This window comes from Trachemys scripta, chromosome 8 (genome assembly GCF_013100865.1).
Source record: "Trachemys scripta elegans isolate TJP31775 chromosome 8, CAS_Tse_1.0, whole genome shotgun sequence".
Classification (NCBI taxonomy): domain Eukaryota; kingdom Metazoa; phylum Chordata; order Testudines; family Emydidae; genus Trachemys; species Trachemys scripta.
This window is the reverse complement of record NC_048305.1, coordinates 98,255,297-98,272,052: the sequence shown is the minus strand read 5'-3', so window position 1 is coordinate 98,272,052 and position 16,756 is coordinate 98,255,297. Positions and strand designations below refer to the sequence as shown.

The 16,756-nt window shown below is 41.3% G+C and overlaps 1 protein-coding gene across 5 annotated transcripts in view; it reads right to left on the bottom strand.

Annotated features, from left to right (window-relative positions):
- TUT4 (terminal uridylyl transferase 4) overlaps nucleotides 1–11,958 on the bottom strand; it is an 84,250-nt gene extending 72,292 nt beyond the window's left edge. For 2 of the 5 annotated variants that reach the window (XM_034780209.1, XM_034780213.1), the window contains exons 1-2: nucleotides 11,848–11,958; nucleotides 1,043–1,718 (exon numbers count right to left, since the gene is read on the bottom strand). In XM_034780209.1, the coding sequence (XP_034636100.1) occupies nucleotides 1,043–1,604 (562 nt within the window). In that variant the 5' untranslated portion in view covers nucleotides 1,605–1,718; nucleotides 11,848–11,958. Of the gene's footprint in view, nucleotides 1–1,042; nucleotides 1,719–8,511; nucleotides 8,570–11,847 lie in introns of all 5 variants that reach the window. The other 3 variants (XM_034780211.1, XM_034780212.1, XM_034780210.1) reach the window with 3 other exon arrangements.
- Between the last annotated feature and the right edge of the window lie 4,798 nt (nucleotides 11,959–16,756).

Sequence of the window (16,756 nt, the reverse complement as noted above, 5' to 3'; positions counted from 1 at the left end):
GTCACATGTTTTCCAAACTGGTTCTTTCTGCTAAATTTTAAGACAGTTAAAAACACATTAAATATTTTACTAATATTACTCTTCCACATCAGTAGTTGCTGTATTTACCACAGGGATGTAGTCTGACCACAAACAGAAGGGAAAGCAGTCTTCACAATAGCAAGTGGCAGGGCCGCCCAGAGGATTCAGGGGGCCTGGGGCAAAGCAATTTCAGGGGCCCCTCCCATTAAAAAAAGTTGCAATACTATAGAATACTATATTCTCATGGGGGCCCCTGTGGGGCCCGGGGCCTGGGGCAAATTGCCCCAATTCCCCCCCTCCCCCCACCGGGCGGCCCTGGCAAGTGGCTCATGAACCATTTCTATTAAAAGCCACACTTTGAAACAGTTTGAAAACTCCTGAACTAAGGGCTAGCTCAGAAGGAAATGAACTCTGAAGCATGTATTACATTCTGAAGCTGAAGGAGACTTAAATACGGAGGGTTCACAAGAGTGGCTGCTGGAAGTATCTAGACTGAAAAGAAGCCATCAGTCAAAGCACCTTCTGAAGACTTTTGCAGAACAAAAATAGCAAAGCAATCAGGTAAAAGGCAAGAGTGTGTGTCTTCTTGATGCTTACAGGGAAGTTTTCTTAAATTTGGAAGTAGTTGATTTTTGTCTGCACTTTTAAAATAGTATTACTAATAGGCCTCTAGGTAAGATAGCATGATATTTTGAAGATTTCTGTTTTAATATTTTCTAATTTCACAAAATAGCCTGAAATTGACACACAATCAGTTAAAATGTGGCTCTAAATAAATTTAAAATATTGCATAATCACTTTTAAACAACATAGAAAAGAAATTTAGTTAAATGCTATTCATCTGACCTTTATTCTCCAAGTAACAAAGGGTCTATTCACAGTACATTCTTTGTAACTGTGCTTGATGATTTTCTGTATGTAACTGAGAAGATATGCAAAGCAGAAATACTTCAGAGCCCATTTCAGATTGTTAACAATTTCTCGAAGAAACCTGAATGAAATAGTGTGCTTTAATACTTACTAAGGTCATCAGACTTGTGCTCCACTGTTCTTTGATTTGAAACTGTCTTACCAGAGTCACCAGTCTGATCCGTGCTTGTTTTTGACATATGAACTCCTGGTGGATTTTCCAATACCAATTTCCCTCTTTGTGTAGCTGGTAAGGTTTCTATACTGATTCCATTCCCAGAAACATGGGAGCTTGGAGAGTTTTCTCCTGTCTGCTGAACTTTTGTCTGTTTCAGGTTTTCTACTGTTGCTGGTAAATTAGATATTTTTTTTGCTTTGCCATGACTTCGATCCTGAAGGTTTGACCCCACATCTTTAGATCCAGGAATGCAACTATTTACTTTACATGATTTATTTTCTCCTGATTTTTCAGAACAAACATCATTTTGTTTACTCTTTTTGCTACTGCTCCCACTTGGAGAACTTCTCCCAACATCTTTTACAGATTTATCATTTCTATTGTGTTTATAATTCTGATTGTTTATAAGTCTGACGGCTTTGCCTTCTTCACAGACAACACGGGTAGATTTTCTTGGGTCATGATTTCCATTTTTTGAGCTCTTGGCCTCTTCCATTATAGTGAAGACCTGCTTCTTCTGTCACTTGAGACTGCTTGAAACGCAATTCTCCAGTAATATAATGTTGATTAAAATCCACTGTTTGGGCACGGGAAATTGGCTGATTGTCTGCTGGGGAAAAATAATAGTAAGCATTTAAAAATATGACAGGAACATTATCAAAACTCTAAGAAAATATGTATTAAACAGACCTCCCTCTAAGGAGTAAGAAAATGTATCGAATTGAATTATGATGAAAGAAAGAAGCGCTTTCCAAAAATAGTTTTCAACAATAAAATTTATATTATTCTTAAAGTAAAATAAAGAAAGACTCAAGAGTATTTTCCTAATGGGGAAAGGAAGAGACAAAACAGCAGCAAGAAAACTCTCACACAGTTTTAAATTGTCACCAGGTCTGTTTTCTCTCTTTTCTACATTGTTGTTGTGGTGTTATACATTGAATATCTGTCATCAGATAACATCTCCTCTTCTTTCGGCTTTAGAAAAGCAGTAAGAATTAAGGAAAACTATAATAACTACAGTGAGGAAAATAAGTTAATTGAAATATTAAAACACACAGACAAAATTACTCTAATAAAATGTATGACTAAAATCAGCCTCTGAGGAAAGCTAATTCAGTTCTATCAATTCAAGAAAAATATTTTTTTTCTAGCACTCAAATTGTTAAGAAGCATAGATTTGGCCCTCTATTTACTGTAGCGCCTGTATGCACAGAACCTTTGGTAATAAGCTTTTGGATATAAACTACTCAGACAAAATGTCATGACAAATATATTAATTTATATAATATGTTGCTTCCTCAACCACTAGAGTTGTCTAAATAGTCTACCTACCCTCAGATTAGCTAAACCCCTTTGAACCCTGATTCCTTGAGGAGGAAATCATGAGCACTCAATTCTGGGGTACAGGACTTATTTGTTTGACCAGGTTTTCAATTTAATTTAACAGTAAATGGGAAGACTGATAAGCAGTAGGATTCCATTTGTTTGCAACTGATTGTTTGTGTTAATGTGAAGCAAGGAGATGGATTTGTGATAAGCACCAATACAAATGTCTAAATAATTTTGGTATGATAAGTATTATAAAGTGCTGAGAATTGAGTGATCCATACTATGCAGGCAAAAGGACAATTAAATATGTAACTCCAGCAATATGTGAATCTGAAATGTAAAGCTGACACTTTACCTACTATGTTACACGTTGTGGGTAGCAACCAGGGGAATTTATGGGTGCTTCCTTAACCATCAAAAGAAGTACCCATATTGTTCTATGGGGAAAAAAATATAAGACTGACTAGATCAGGGGTGGCCAGCCTGTGGTTCCGGAGCCACATGCAGCTCTTCAGAAGTTAATATGCGGCTCCTTGCATAGGCACCAACTCTGGGGCTGGAGCTGCAGGTGCCAACTTTCCAACGTGCCGAGGGGTGCTCACTGCTCAACCCCTGGCTCTGCCACAGGCCCTGCCCCTCACTCCACCCCTTCCCACGCCCTCACCTCACCCTACCATGCCCTCACTCCTCCCCTTCCCCCCCAGAACCTCCTGCACGCCACAAAACAGCTGATCGGGAGGTGTGGGGAGAGATGGGGATGCGCTGATCAGCGGGGCTGCGGGTGGGTGGGAGGCTGATGGAGGGCTGCTGACGTATTTCTGTGGCTCTTTGGCAATGTACACTGGTAAATTCTGGCTCCTTCTCAGGCTCAGGTTGGCCACCCCTGGACTAAATGGTATTTAAATTCAAACCACTAGATTTTACTACATTGTAATTCATGCAAAACTTCATAAAAAAATTACAATGGAAGGAACAATCAGGTTAAAATTATATATTTGTAAAAACCAGATTTCCTTATATGTGTTATAAAACCTCAGATTATCTACACTGAACATATAAAAGGCTAATGTACTATTAGTCACTTATGATATTTTACTTTCAGCATTTCTCTCAGCTTGAAAATAGACTAATCATTTTCACTTTCTGACTCATTAATTTGTATTTTTGGCTAGCAAGCACTTCAGGAGAAGGTTTAAATTCCATACTAGAAACTGTTGGAAACCATGTATTTATATGACTGGTTTTATAAAACCTTACCTTAAAAAAAAAATCAACAAACACTACCACACTGTATTTTGGGCCTACATCTATAAGGCATATACAGTAATTTTAATTTACTGTGTATTTTGCCTCTTCAAGAGCAAAGGGAAGAATAATAATTGTCCAATATTTCAGCTATAACTTTCTCCATAAACAGAATGCATACTATCACTGTTTTCAATTGGTTATGTTAGAGCATATAGATTTTTTAAAAAATAAAATAAAAATAAAATCAAAAATTGGTCTTGTCAAGTTAAGTTTCAATAGTCATCAACTTCAGTTTTACATAAAGCCATACAAAATGAACATAGAAATGACCTACAGATTATCAAATTCATTCCAATGCACAGGCAGAAAAGATTCTTTCAAATATACTGAACTGATATTACAACTACCAGCTATTAAAGTGTTATTACACTTCACTCTAACTCTAGCTCTTGGCCCAATGGCCAAAAAAACAAGACAGTAAATGTGATTCTCATTGGGCTTAGAATTAATACTTTTACATTCCCTCTCTCAAAATCTCTCTCTAGAGTGAGATATAAAATACTACACAGATAACTGTAAGCTATACTACGTCACAGGATTTTGTGGCTCTACACTGAATCTCAAGATGTTTGGGTATCATCAGAACCCAGTCACAATTTTCCTATGTTTCATCCATTTCACAGACCTGTCTCCATCATATATAACATATATTACACACCCTCTTTGCTGTCCTTTGGGTTTTAGTTGTTGTAATTTTGAACTCTGTAGGATTTTCTTTGAGATTTAATACTACTGGAAAAAATCCTTCAAGACATCTGTCAGTCAGCTCTGTGTTGTTAGGGTGTGTTGTGGAATTAGAATACTAGAGTTGACAAAATCAATCTATGTAGAGCTGACTTCAGTTCCTTTTCATAGTATATACAAAACTTCCAGCCACAGTGAGTTTAATGCAATTCCTATTGGCTCTCTCTCCCTTTTGGCTCACCTAATAGAATGGCTGCCTATGAAACACCAGAGTCCCATTTTGAGTCTTGGCTGAGACAATATGCAAGCAGCAAATCCAAACTGGCACTGGGAACCCTGCTAATATGCTAAATCTGTTCTAGTGTTTGACCACCAGTTGGCAGGCACAAAGCACTGCTATAACGACTAGTGAAAATGTTATATCTGTTAAATGGACAATGTCAGGTTAAAAAAATGTTCTATTTTTTAAAATTTCCTATGTTACAAATAAGACTTTAGATTAAAACTCAAATAATTTTAAAAATCTAAACTATTACTATTTATTTTGCATTTTTCTCATCCCGGACCATTAAAATAGACTAATCAGTTTCACTCTTATTTCAAGTCAGTTTCTGACTTTCATGCACCTGAAAAATACTTGAATTTATAGACTTTTTGATAGTGCTAAAAGCCATTGAAGTAAAGCTTGCATAGGCTGACTGAAATTAGAACCTGTAAATTATAGTACAACCTGAAAACACATGGACAGTTAACAGCTATTAATATTGGTTACTGCTCACAACACCAATACCAAAAATCAGAGATGTGAAGTTTAATTTGTATTCTAAACAACATAACTGAAGAGTGCTTATCAATACTGCAACAGCAGGATGTCAACAGCTCTGTGCTTTTACTAAAAATCAAGACTCATTTCTATCAATTGCCTTGCTTCTACATAAATAATAAAAAGTGTTTTTCCAAAATAGTGATGTGGGCTTATCTATCTTTGCTTGACAGATATTGCAATTTGGGTTGTATATTTATCTTTAGAATGGAATAACAAGTCCACCATCATCGTGTGAAACTCTCAATGAAAACGTAAGCTTGCCTCTTTTTTCTCCTTTGTTCAGAAAATTGCTGCTAAAGTAAAAAAAAAATAGCAGAAAAAGTTGAAAACAAGATAGCTACTAGCACTAGAGACACTGGCAGTAAGTCTGATCATATCTTAGTAGACCACTATTTATCAGGTTTTAATTTTTTAATTACTTTAAATTATTATTGTTAGTTGTGGGGACTGGATGGCTCAAGGGACTGATAATGGAGTAATTTCACCATTAGGTCACTGCCTCAAATCCAACACAGATAGTGATCAAAAGTCATTATTTTACATTAGCTAAAGGCTATTCAGTGACTAACATGAGCCAGTTTGGTGATCTAGGTCGAGTTCCTCAAAAACATGAGTCCACAGCTAAGTTGCCACTCAAATAGATTTTCTTGCAGTAGTTAGGAAAGAGGACAATAAAATATATCAATATTAAATTATATTAATCAAGATAACCATACATTTCCTTAGATTTCCTTCAGCTGGATTTTTTTCTGTCACCTTTAAAACACCTCGACCCTCATAGCACAAGAACTTGAATGCTATAATAATATTACATATTGACAGAGAGAATATAATCAAAATTAAGTTAATTACAGCCAAAGTACAGCAGTGTTTTATCTCTGAGACAATTATAAGAGAAAACAAATGGGCAGTCCTTAAGACTTGGGTATTTTCAAGGCTGTACAAAGGTGAATATTTCAGAGGCCAAATTTAGTCCTGGGCTAAGCAAGTACAACTCCATTGTTGTCAGAGATCCATTTAATGGTGCCAGTCTTGAATTTGGTCCTTCTTGTACAAATTATTACAGGAATTTCATTTGCTGCACTGCTGTAACACTTACTCAAGAGTACTTAGATTTTCTAACTACAGCGTAAATTGAATAATATAACTTTAAAAAATCATATAAAACAAATTCTTTAAAAGATACTTCCTTACATTACTATAATTGACAGACTATATAAAATCTAATTTACTTTTCTCCATTTTTATAATTCATTTGGCTTACACAATGAAAGAACTAGACATTTTCACTTTTGTTTCTTGACAGCTTGTAAGTTTCACTTCCTGGCTTTCAGCCGTCCGTATTAGCAAATATAGTCTTTAAACTGCAGAGAAATGTTTAATCCAAACAGTATGAAAAGCTCTTTTTATTGATTTATTACATTTTTAGCATTTTGTAAAATCTTTCACCCCACCCAAAAAAAAAAAGTTAAATTTTGCACTTAAACTACCTTTTAAAACTTTACATTTTGTATCTGATTTTGTTGTACCAACATACTTGGGGAGGGGTTGGGGGGATTAAATGGACTTGGTGCCCAGACTGTATATGGCTTGGTCCACACTTGTGCCTGGGTGCCTATACAAACCATTCAAACTTCTATCATACTTTATGACAACACTCAAAGTATTTCTTATCATACAGTTGAGAGCAGTTAAATCTCCATTCATATAATTAGATCTGGATTAGGTTATGAAACCAAAATTAAGGAGATTTAAAATTCAAAGAGGCATGGTCAGTGGCTACTGGTGACTGCAGCTCTTTAGATTTAAGGATCCACCACCAATAAACCCAGGACATAGGTATTTTTTAGTTAATGAATGTAAATGCTGAGGGACAACACATTATAGTACTGTTTCTATGAGAAAGACCAATATTTAAGAACTAACAAGAACCCTACTCCAATCAAACAGGAAGAGCAGAAGGAGAATGTAATGTGCATAATGTGTAAGATTTGTCATTACAACAAATCCAGTAAGAAGTTATGATTTTAACAGTGTTACAACCCTAACTCTGAGGGCAAATAGTTTTGGCAGTATTGTTCCAAGTTCAGACTTTGATAGAAAATATTCCATGCAAAGTTTCAGCATGGATCAAATGCTTTATACCTGCATTATACAGCTGCCTATTGGCACTGGCTTGATGTAAATAAAACAATTTTGTTTGATGCCAAATTTAGCAGTTAGATGTGGTACAAGCATTAAGATTGTTTCCTTAAATCTCTAAAGCATACAGGACAGTCATCATTTACAAGATATGCTTACTACAAGTTATTTCTATTTGCAAAGATATACTTTTTCTGAGTTGTCATTTTTCAGACTGGGTAAAGAAGAACAAGTCAGAGAGAGAGAGAGGGGTGTGGTTTCAGCACAGGACCAACAGCCACGGACTCCTAAATTCTAATTCCTGCATTGATAATTCTCACTGCAGCTGGGCAAGTCACAATCTCTCTCTCAGTTTCACCACCTGTAAAATGAAGCTAAAAATATGTCCCTATCATAGGGGGGTGTTGTGACCATTAGTTACAGTTCATCTTGCTATGGTATTGTGCAGATGGAAAAACACTATGAGCATGATCCAGAGCCCATTAAAATCATTGGACCCACTGACTTTGGATCAGGCCCTGTAAGTGCTATGTATTATTGTTTTTTCTTTAAATGGAGATATCCTATCTCCTAGAACTGGAAGGGACCTTGAAAGGTCATTGAGTCCAGCCCCCTGCCTTCACTAGCAGGACGAAGTACTGATTTTGCCCCAGATCCCCAAGTGGCCCCCTCAAGGATTGAACTCACAACCCTGGGTTTAGCAAGCCAATGCTCAAACCACTGAGCTATGCCTCCCCCCACTGGCATTATTACATTATTATTGTAATAATACCAGTAAAATATGTATGTATTTTATAAGTTTCAGGAATGCATTCTACCACACCATTTAAACAGGACAGCACTTTGTCTTCAAAGCACTCCACAAACGACGTATTACTTTAGAATTAACTGTAAGCAGTTGACATGTTTTTGGCATAGGAATCTGTATGGTAGAAAAGCTGTGGCGAGAATACATTAAAACACTTCGGTATACAGACCAAGCCTTGGCAGTCTGCAAACAAACTATTGATAGCAGTCTCACAAACCAACACTTATTTTAGTAAAGAAATAAATTCTGAAGCTACTTAGCACTGCCAATTTTATATTTTAAAAAGTTTTTATAAAAGGCTTTTACCTCAGCCTTGCTTCACAATGGTTGCATTTAGGAATATCAGCTATTATTGTCAGCCTCACTGTAACAGAAAAAGATAGCTGATTTCATAATGGAAATTGATTGAATTTCATCTGCAGACAAAATTAGTTCAAGTATAGGTTTGTTGTAACATCATAGCCAAAGGGGGCTAATTAGAAACAATGTACTGTATATACAATTGCACATGTGTGATTCTGAATAAAAAAACTGGGTTTACTTGCAGGATCATTAAAGTCAAAGGACAGTCTACAATAACTTCATAAATTATAATTTGCGGGGAGGGATAGCTCAGTGGTTTGAGCATTGGCCTACTAAACCCAGGGTTGTGAGTTCAATCCTTGAGGGGGCCACTTAGGGATCTGGGGCAAAATCAGTACTTGGTCCTACTAGAAAAGGCAGGGGGCTGGACTCAATGACCTTTCCAGCTCTAGGAGATAGGATATCTCCATTTATTTTATTTATAATACTGCAAAGTTCAAGAGAAAATTATTGAATTATCCACAAATTAAACATAATTTGTGACTATCACCAACTCATAGTTTAGATTGCATCAGTACATTGACTGGTAATGTGTATAAAGAAGTATAAATATTGAGTAATACATTAGACTTTGATCCTGCAACTGGGTTCATATGAGGCAGTGGCATGATCAGGACTTTAATTTGTGTGTGGTTAGTAATTTATGCTAAACTCTTCTACAGTTCATTCAGTGGGACAGGGACAATGATAATAGAGAAACTTTGAAATTTAGAAAAGAATACCAAAGACCAATACTCCAATACCTAGAAAACATTAGGATCTACTCACAGCTGTACAAGTTTTTGCACTGGCTTATAAAAAGAACACCATGTCTACAAGAAGCAAAATTATTATTCTACAGGCAGAGCCACAACAGAGTAGAGGAAGTCCAGCTCATAAGAGGCAATGGCTGGAGGTGTTTTGCTTTCAGGGGTGTTGGAGGGAAATGTGCTCATTGGCAAATTGTGCCCCCACTCCCCCTTTTGAAACTCTTCCCAAAACAGATCTCCATGCATTCTTCTCTGCATCAGTAGAACAAGTCTACCACAGCCTTGTCCCCTGACTATCCAGATACCCCTTGTGAGTAATTCAGTATTGCAGGCACCTTCCTTCCATGTGTTTGTTTACAGAGTGCAGACAACATGGCTGGTTCCTATGGAGGTCTTGGAGGTCCCTGTTCCCACTCCTCCTACCTGCACAGGGCAGACATAATTTCACCCAAAAAAATCACCTTTAAAGGGGGACTTGCATACTGTGGTAGGTTTGGCAGAACTATTACATAAAAAGCAATTACTTTGCAGGAGGTGGAATTGCTGATATGTTTGGATAAGAGCTCTCTTCCTCCAAACTTAGCTTCTTCTGGCAGATGCTGCAATTAAGTCATACTTCTGTGGCTGAGTGGGTCACCCCTCATCATGGAAATAATGTTATAACCATTTAGGGCTGGATTATCAAAAGCATCCATGTGAGTTACGAGCACAAGTCTCACTGAAAATCAGAAATATTATGACTTCTCAGTAGATTCAAACAGAAGGGAGGAATCCTGGATCTAATGCATATTGTCCAGGAAACCAAATCAGCAGGAAGTAGTGAGAGACAGCACAAGCAAGGTTATTAAATCCGTGTTTAAATATAATTTAATATTGTACCTTGTATCACAGTCCCTCTCTAATGATTAACTCAATATTTCAGAAAATAAGTCTACAACTGCCTGTTTTGCTTTATCTTCAGTGTTTACTGCTACTTTTTGAGACATCTTTAAAAGAAGGTTCCAAGTAACCTGACATTTTCAGCCAATTGACAAATCCTCTACATATGGCAAAAGCATGTATTCATTCAGCTGCATTTGTACCTATTTTAAGCCAACATAAGGGCAGGATAAGAGTAGCTAAAGTGATCCCTGTGTACAGTTTGCAAGCAATATTGGGATCTTGTAGGATGGATGACTATATACTCTAGGAAAGAAAGATCCCTTCCACTCCATTACCCCCAAAACTTTAGTATATGATTTAGAAACAGCTAGTAAGGTTGTAAGAACCATATAAGTAGCACCGGAGTGCAGTAACTGTCACTAAAATTCCTAGGATATTAGAGAATACAAGGGGAAATCCTAAACTGATTAAAATACAATGCAACTGGCTAAACAGAAAGCAGGGAATTATGCCAGTTTACAAACCACATAAAGCCTACCCCCAACAGATTCTCTTCTAAATGTAACATTAAAATAATGAATTACCATGGAGGTTAAAAATCAAGAAAGCCCAGTCTTGATGGGCAGTGTGTTTTTCAACTGAGTTAGTTTAACACAACTAAAAAGTCATGTTAAGATGCAGGCTAATAAGTTTGAAGTTGCATTCATTGGCTGGGTTACAGTCTAGTGGGGGAACCCAGACTGCAACATGGCCAGCTAACACAGCTTCAAACACGTTAGCTTGCCTCTTAACAAGGCTATTCTGTCATGCTAAGTAAACACGACTGAAACACACACCCTTTTTACCTGTCAAGATATACCCAAGGAAGAATGGCCAATGGGAGGGGGGAGGGATTCTTCTTATGCAATGTGAAACATGAACAATTCTGTTACTTCTCAAACATACATTTAGATCAAGTAAGGAGGAAAACAGTCACTTGAATAGGATATGAAAACATATCTGTAAAAGAGTAATGTATTAATAAACATGAAGCATAGCACCCTGGCTATAGCCAAGGATCAGGAGCTGGGAGATTTTTTTGCATTGGGGATCTGACATGGACTTCCTGTGTGACCTTGGGCAAGTTGCTTCACCTCAGCATCCCCAGCTGTAGAATGGGGCTACCGGTCTCCTCTCGCCAGCCATTGCCCTCCTTGGATGGAGGGAACGGGGGAAAGGCAGAGCACTGCTAAGGCTGTGTACCTGTCATCCCTCCCACCCAAGGGCCTCCCCAGCAGGCCCGCCCCAGGCTCCCACCCCCAGGGACTATTTAGCGCCCGCACCTGCCCCCTCCATAGGGATTTACACCCTCCCCCGCAGAGGAGAGAGGCCAGAAGCAGCGAGAGAAACTGCGGAGCCTCCCCAGCGGGAGCAGCAGCGGTGGGCAGGGCGGGTCCTACCACAGGCGGGCACCGGGAGCAGAGCGGCGAAGGGAACGTGCCAGGTAAGCGGGAGCCCCCGCGGGGAGAGGCGGGGAAGGCCTGAGGGGGTCCCCAGGAGCCGCCGCCCCCAGCAGAGAGGGGAAGCCCAGAAGCAGGGAGGGGAGCAGCGGCCGCCTCTCCAGGCCTCGGGGCTCCCAGGAGCCTCCCCTACGCCCCGAGCCCGGTACCTGGCTGCTGCCCTAGGGGCGCTGAGGCTGCGCCCCCCCCATGCCCGGCTCTGGAGGCCCCGATGCGAGCGGCTCAATCTGGCCCGGCCGCCATGTCAGCCGCGCCGCGCACTGCATTGTGGGGGGGAGGGGCTCACACCTCCGCCTGCCCGGAGGGAGGGGGATGGCGGCACCTCCAACCCCTCCCCCCCCCCGTCCCGGGGGGCTCGAGGCGGGGCAGACCCTGACCCCCCACTGCAGGGGAAAGGGGGCGTGGCTGACCCGTAGAGAAACCTTTGCCCCCCCCCCCAGGGATTTAAAGGGCCGACGGGGGAGTGGGTCTGATGGGGCCCCTGTCAATGCAGCCCCGAGGTGGCTCCTCTCCTGGTCTCGCACCCCCGCTCCCCAGCCAAGGACAGGTGGCTCCGAGCCTGCCGTGTCGAGGCAGCCGGCTGCGGGGTTTGTCCGGTGCCGATGAGCCCTTTGCCAAGCGAGGCCTGCCGGGACCCAGCCCTCCTGCTCTGCCTTAGGCCCTGGTGCCCGCCATCACGAAACCGCTCTGGCCTCCACCTGACCTTGGCCTCTCTCCAGCTGGGGACTGGGTCTGGGCCCCTACAGCCTGGCGGCCGCTTCCCAGCCCACAAGGGCATAACTGGCTTGTGGGGCTCGCCCTTGGCATTGCACTGAGGGAAGCGGGCAGATGCTTCGGTAGCTCAAAATCTCTTGGTGAACCAGCGCTGGCTGCCCCTCATGAGCAGCAGGCGATTATGGCATTGACACCAAGGCCTCTCTAGAAAAAGGGGAATTAAGGATTAATGTAGCGCCATTCAAGAAATTCAGAAGAAGCTCTTGAAAATAGAATACACAGAAAGAAGATATTTATACATACAGAGAACATGAAAAGGTGGAAGTAGCCATACCAACTGTAAGAGGCCAATCAACTGAGATGAGCTATCATCAGCAGGAGAAAAAAACTCTTTACTTCCACCTTTTCATATTCTCTGTATGTATAAATATCTTCTTTCTGTGTGTTCCACTCTATGCATTCGATGAAGTGGGCTGTAGCCCACAAAAGCTTATGCTCAAATAAATTTGTTAGTCTCTAAGGTGCCACAAGTACTCCTGTTCTTTTTGCAGATACAGACTAACACGGCTGCTACTCTGAAACTTGAAAATAGTGTATGCTGCTGGTAGAAGAAATAACACATTGCTTTAGCCTTTATGTATAAGTAAATAACTGCACTAACTTTATTTAATGTTACACACACTCGCAAGACTTGCTCTTGACAAGATGCAAAAAAATATATATTGTAAAAACAGCATGATCCTTACAAGCTAATCTGCTCCTTCCTGGTTCAGTTGAGATTTGCAATTCAAAAAGAGTGAGGATTGTTGCCCAGGTAAGAGGCCAAGAACATGTGAAATTATTTCTGTAGATCAGCCTAGGCTTTTCTGTGAGTCAGTTCCCAAACCCAGATTTGAACCTATCACTTAAAGTATAATCTGTTTTACCATTGTACATTTTATTTGTCAATATCCTGTAACTTCCCCAGAAAGAAATCGATCCTCCTTTAATTTGGCTTGTTACTGTACATATCATTTTACAGGACACCGGGGAGGAGGAAAAGCGTGTGCAGGAGATCAAAGGCATGGAGACAGAGAGGCAAACAAGAAAGGTGGAGTCTTAACCCTGTTAAAGCCTTTACACATTTAAACATTTAACGAGCTTAAAGTTTTCATTGTGGATAAAAGACTTCCACTGCATTCCCCTTCACCATCCATTATCCTCCTCAGTGCCATGGATCTTTTTTCTCTCCCTACCCCAAAACTTCTTATGGACTCTAGTAGGGGAGCCCTACTTTGGTGGGCCTCTTGAGAGCTATCAGAATGTATAGATTCTTGACCTGATTTTCATTTACATTAAGGCTGCTTTACACCACATTGGCAGAGTAAACAGGCCTTAAATTGGCATTTTAAGGTCTCTACACTGCCAGGGCAGAACATTATTCTGATTCATGCAGTGTAAAATTGATATAATAATATTTAATTTTATTCTGACAGAGTTCTACAAAAGAAGGAAATTTCCCCACCAAAAAGAAACCTCTTAAAAATTTTAATGTTGCATGTGTGTTTCAATGGAGTCCTACTAACAGCTAAAAATGTTACTTTCTTTACAGAAATTTTACACCTTTTAAAAAAAAAAAAAAAAGTTTAAATGTAAGAAGTCTGGAAATGACCAGTTAAATGCAAATCTCCCAACCTTCAAACAGGCTTGTGGGTGATGTCATTAGATGTTTGACTGCATGTGTGTGCGGTTTTTTTGAGTGCTGTCCCAGCTCTGCACAAATAGTTGGCACAGCAGACCTTGATCAAACTGCCCAATAACCACAGCGAAGGAACTTGATCAGGTTTATTGTTAATGAAGCACGATCCTAATGCCCTGGCTCAATGGTTACAGGTACACTAACATAACACATGTATGCCTGTTGCCTAGGACCTCTTAGCAATGTGAGTTGTTGTTTTTTTTTCCCCCAATATCAACTGTTTTCTTGCCAGATTCTGTGAGCAGGGCCTTCCTCTTGCTCACAACCTGATTTTGCTTTTTGTCAGCAAAATTTTGACCACTACTTTAGATCAGGCCTCTGATACAAGGGCTTATGTCTCAGGCTCTCTTCCTACTACAGGTGAAATAAGTGATCAACATGTGTGAGAAATTACATAAAAATGTGGAACACCTTTATTTTGTTGCACATGCTATAATTGACAAATTATAACTAACTTTTTTTAAGGCTATATTCTCACTCAATTAAATAAACCAGTTGATTTTTTTTTTTTTTTTAAAGAGAGTTTATAAAAACAAAAAGCAGAAAAACCAAATGTGCAACCAAAAAGACCTTTACATGGGCTATCAGTAAAGTCTGAATGCTAGATCTTCAGATTCCCAGCAGAAACCATGACCATTTGCATGAAGGGCATAACTGTTGTCCTCTATATGGACCAGTCACCAAAGGGGAACTTGGCATACTTTGCTATTGGGTTACACAACTATTTGCCTGATATCACTAGAATTTTTAAGATCAGGAATCTTCAGATCAGTGCCTCGCTCTGGAAGAGGCTATGATCTGGTGGTTAAGGCAGTGGTGTATGGTCTAGTGGTTACAGACAACATATTAAGGATAAGAAATTTCACTTTTTTTTTCTTTTGTACTGAAAGTCTGTGACAAAATAGATAAGGTTATATTTGCCATAGGATACTCCTGGGGGGGGGGGGAGGGATTCTGCATGACTGCTTGCCTGCAGAAAATGCCCCCCTGCAGAACTTCTGTGCTTCCCTGCAGAAAACGGCAGGGAGGCCCTGTGGAGGAGGGGGGGGGCAGCGACGATCAACCATGGGCACAGTTTTTTTTGGGGGTGGGGAGATTGTCCTCCTCCTCCAAACAGAGGCGAGGCATGGGGTGGGGCACACACAGTTACCTGTCACTCCCTCCCCCCATCATTTCTGCAAGCGCAGAGCTGCCTAGCTGAAGGAGGCTGCCTGGGCTCCCGCTGACTCTGCAGTTGAACGCAGTCTCCTGGGTCCTAGTGCCAGTCGGGCTCCCCTTCTGTGTGCTGGAAGCCTTCCTGTTTTCTGTGCAAGTGAGTGCCCGTGGTGGGGCTGGGGAGGGGAGAAGAGGCAGGTGGGGGAGTGGAATATGAGAGTGAGGGGAGGGAATGGAGAAGAAAAGGGGATAGGGGAATCATGGGGGGGAAGCGGAAGCCCAGCATGCAGTGTCCTCTCTGCATCAGCTGGGGCACCCCCATTAAGCAGGTCCATCGAACCTTCACCCTGACAAGGCTTACCCCCCTACACCTCGACCCCTCTGAGCCCCCCTACACAGACCCCCACCCCACTGATCCCCAAGGTACCTGGACCTCCACCCCATCAAGCCCCAGTTCCCCAGCACCTGAAACCCCCACTGAGCCCTGCCGCTCAGACCCCCACTCCACACCCCTGGCACCTGGATGCCCCACTGAGCCCTAACCACCTTCACCCCCTGCAGAGACCCATTGCCCCTGCACTCAGAACCCCCCAACAAGCCCCTGTGCATCCAGATCTCCCACTGAGCCACCCGCACCCAGACTGCCCCACACAGAAACCTCTCACCCCACACCTAGATCCCCCACACACACACACTAAGCCCCTCCACACTTGGATCCTGCTGAGCTGAGCCTGCCCACCCATGCTTGGTGCACATGGCGCAGAGGAGCAGGTGCCTGGGTGTTTCCGGGGGAGGCCCAGCCCTTGGACCGTGGCAGTCAAATGCAGCCTCACTGCGGAGTCCCTGTACCAGGCGATGTGGGGGCTTCAGGGTGATCTCCCAGTTGCCTGTGCTCCCTGCTGCCATGCTGGAGTCACTTTTCTTTATTGACAAAATTTGCAGAATTTTAAAATGTGTGCTTAATTTTTTGGCACAGAATTCCCTCTGGAGTAATAGGAGAGACCTGGGTTCCATTCCCAGCTATCCTGAAATGACTGTATGAAACCTCTCAGTTAACTTACTTGTAAAACAGGGGAATGATACCTGAGTGCTTGTTATGGCAAGAGCCTTTGCTCAATAATAAAAGATCACAAGTGCATAGAAATATAACAGTAGTCGGTAGGGGGGAGATCAGAACTCCTGGCTCCCAACTCAGTGCACCTTTCCCTAGGCTGTTTGGGGGGGGGGGGATTTTTCTTCTCACTCATCTGTGGGACATAGCTCAGTTTGGTGGGAAGTAGAACAGGCAGTGTGATTTAGCAAAGATGTGGAACATCCCACAAAACATAGTAAACAAATTTTTCAGCTAGTTCTCCATTGCCATATAATCCTGCCCCACTCACCTATTTACATTACCTATCCAAACTTAATGTAGACCCCTAACATTTGCAAAACTATATGCAAAAGTGAAA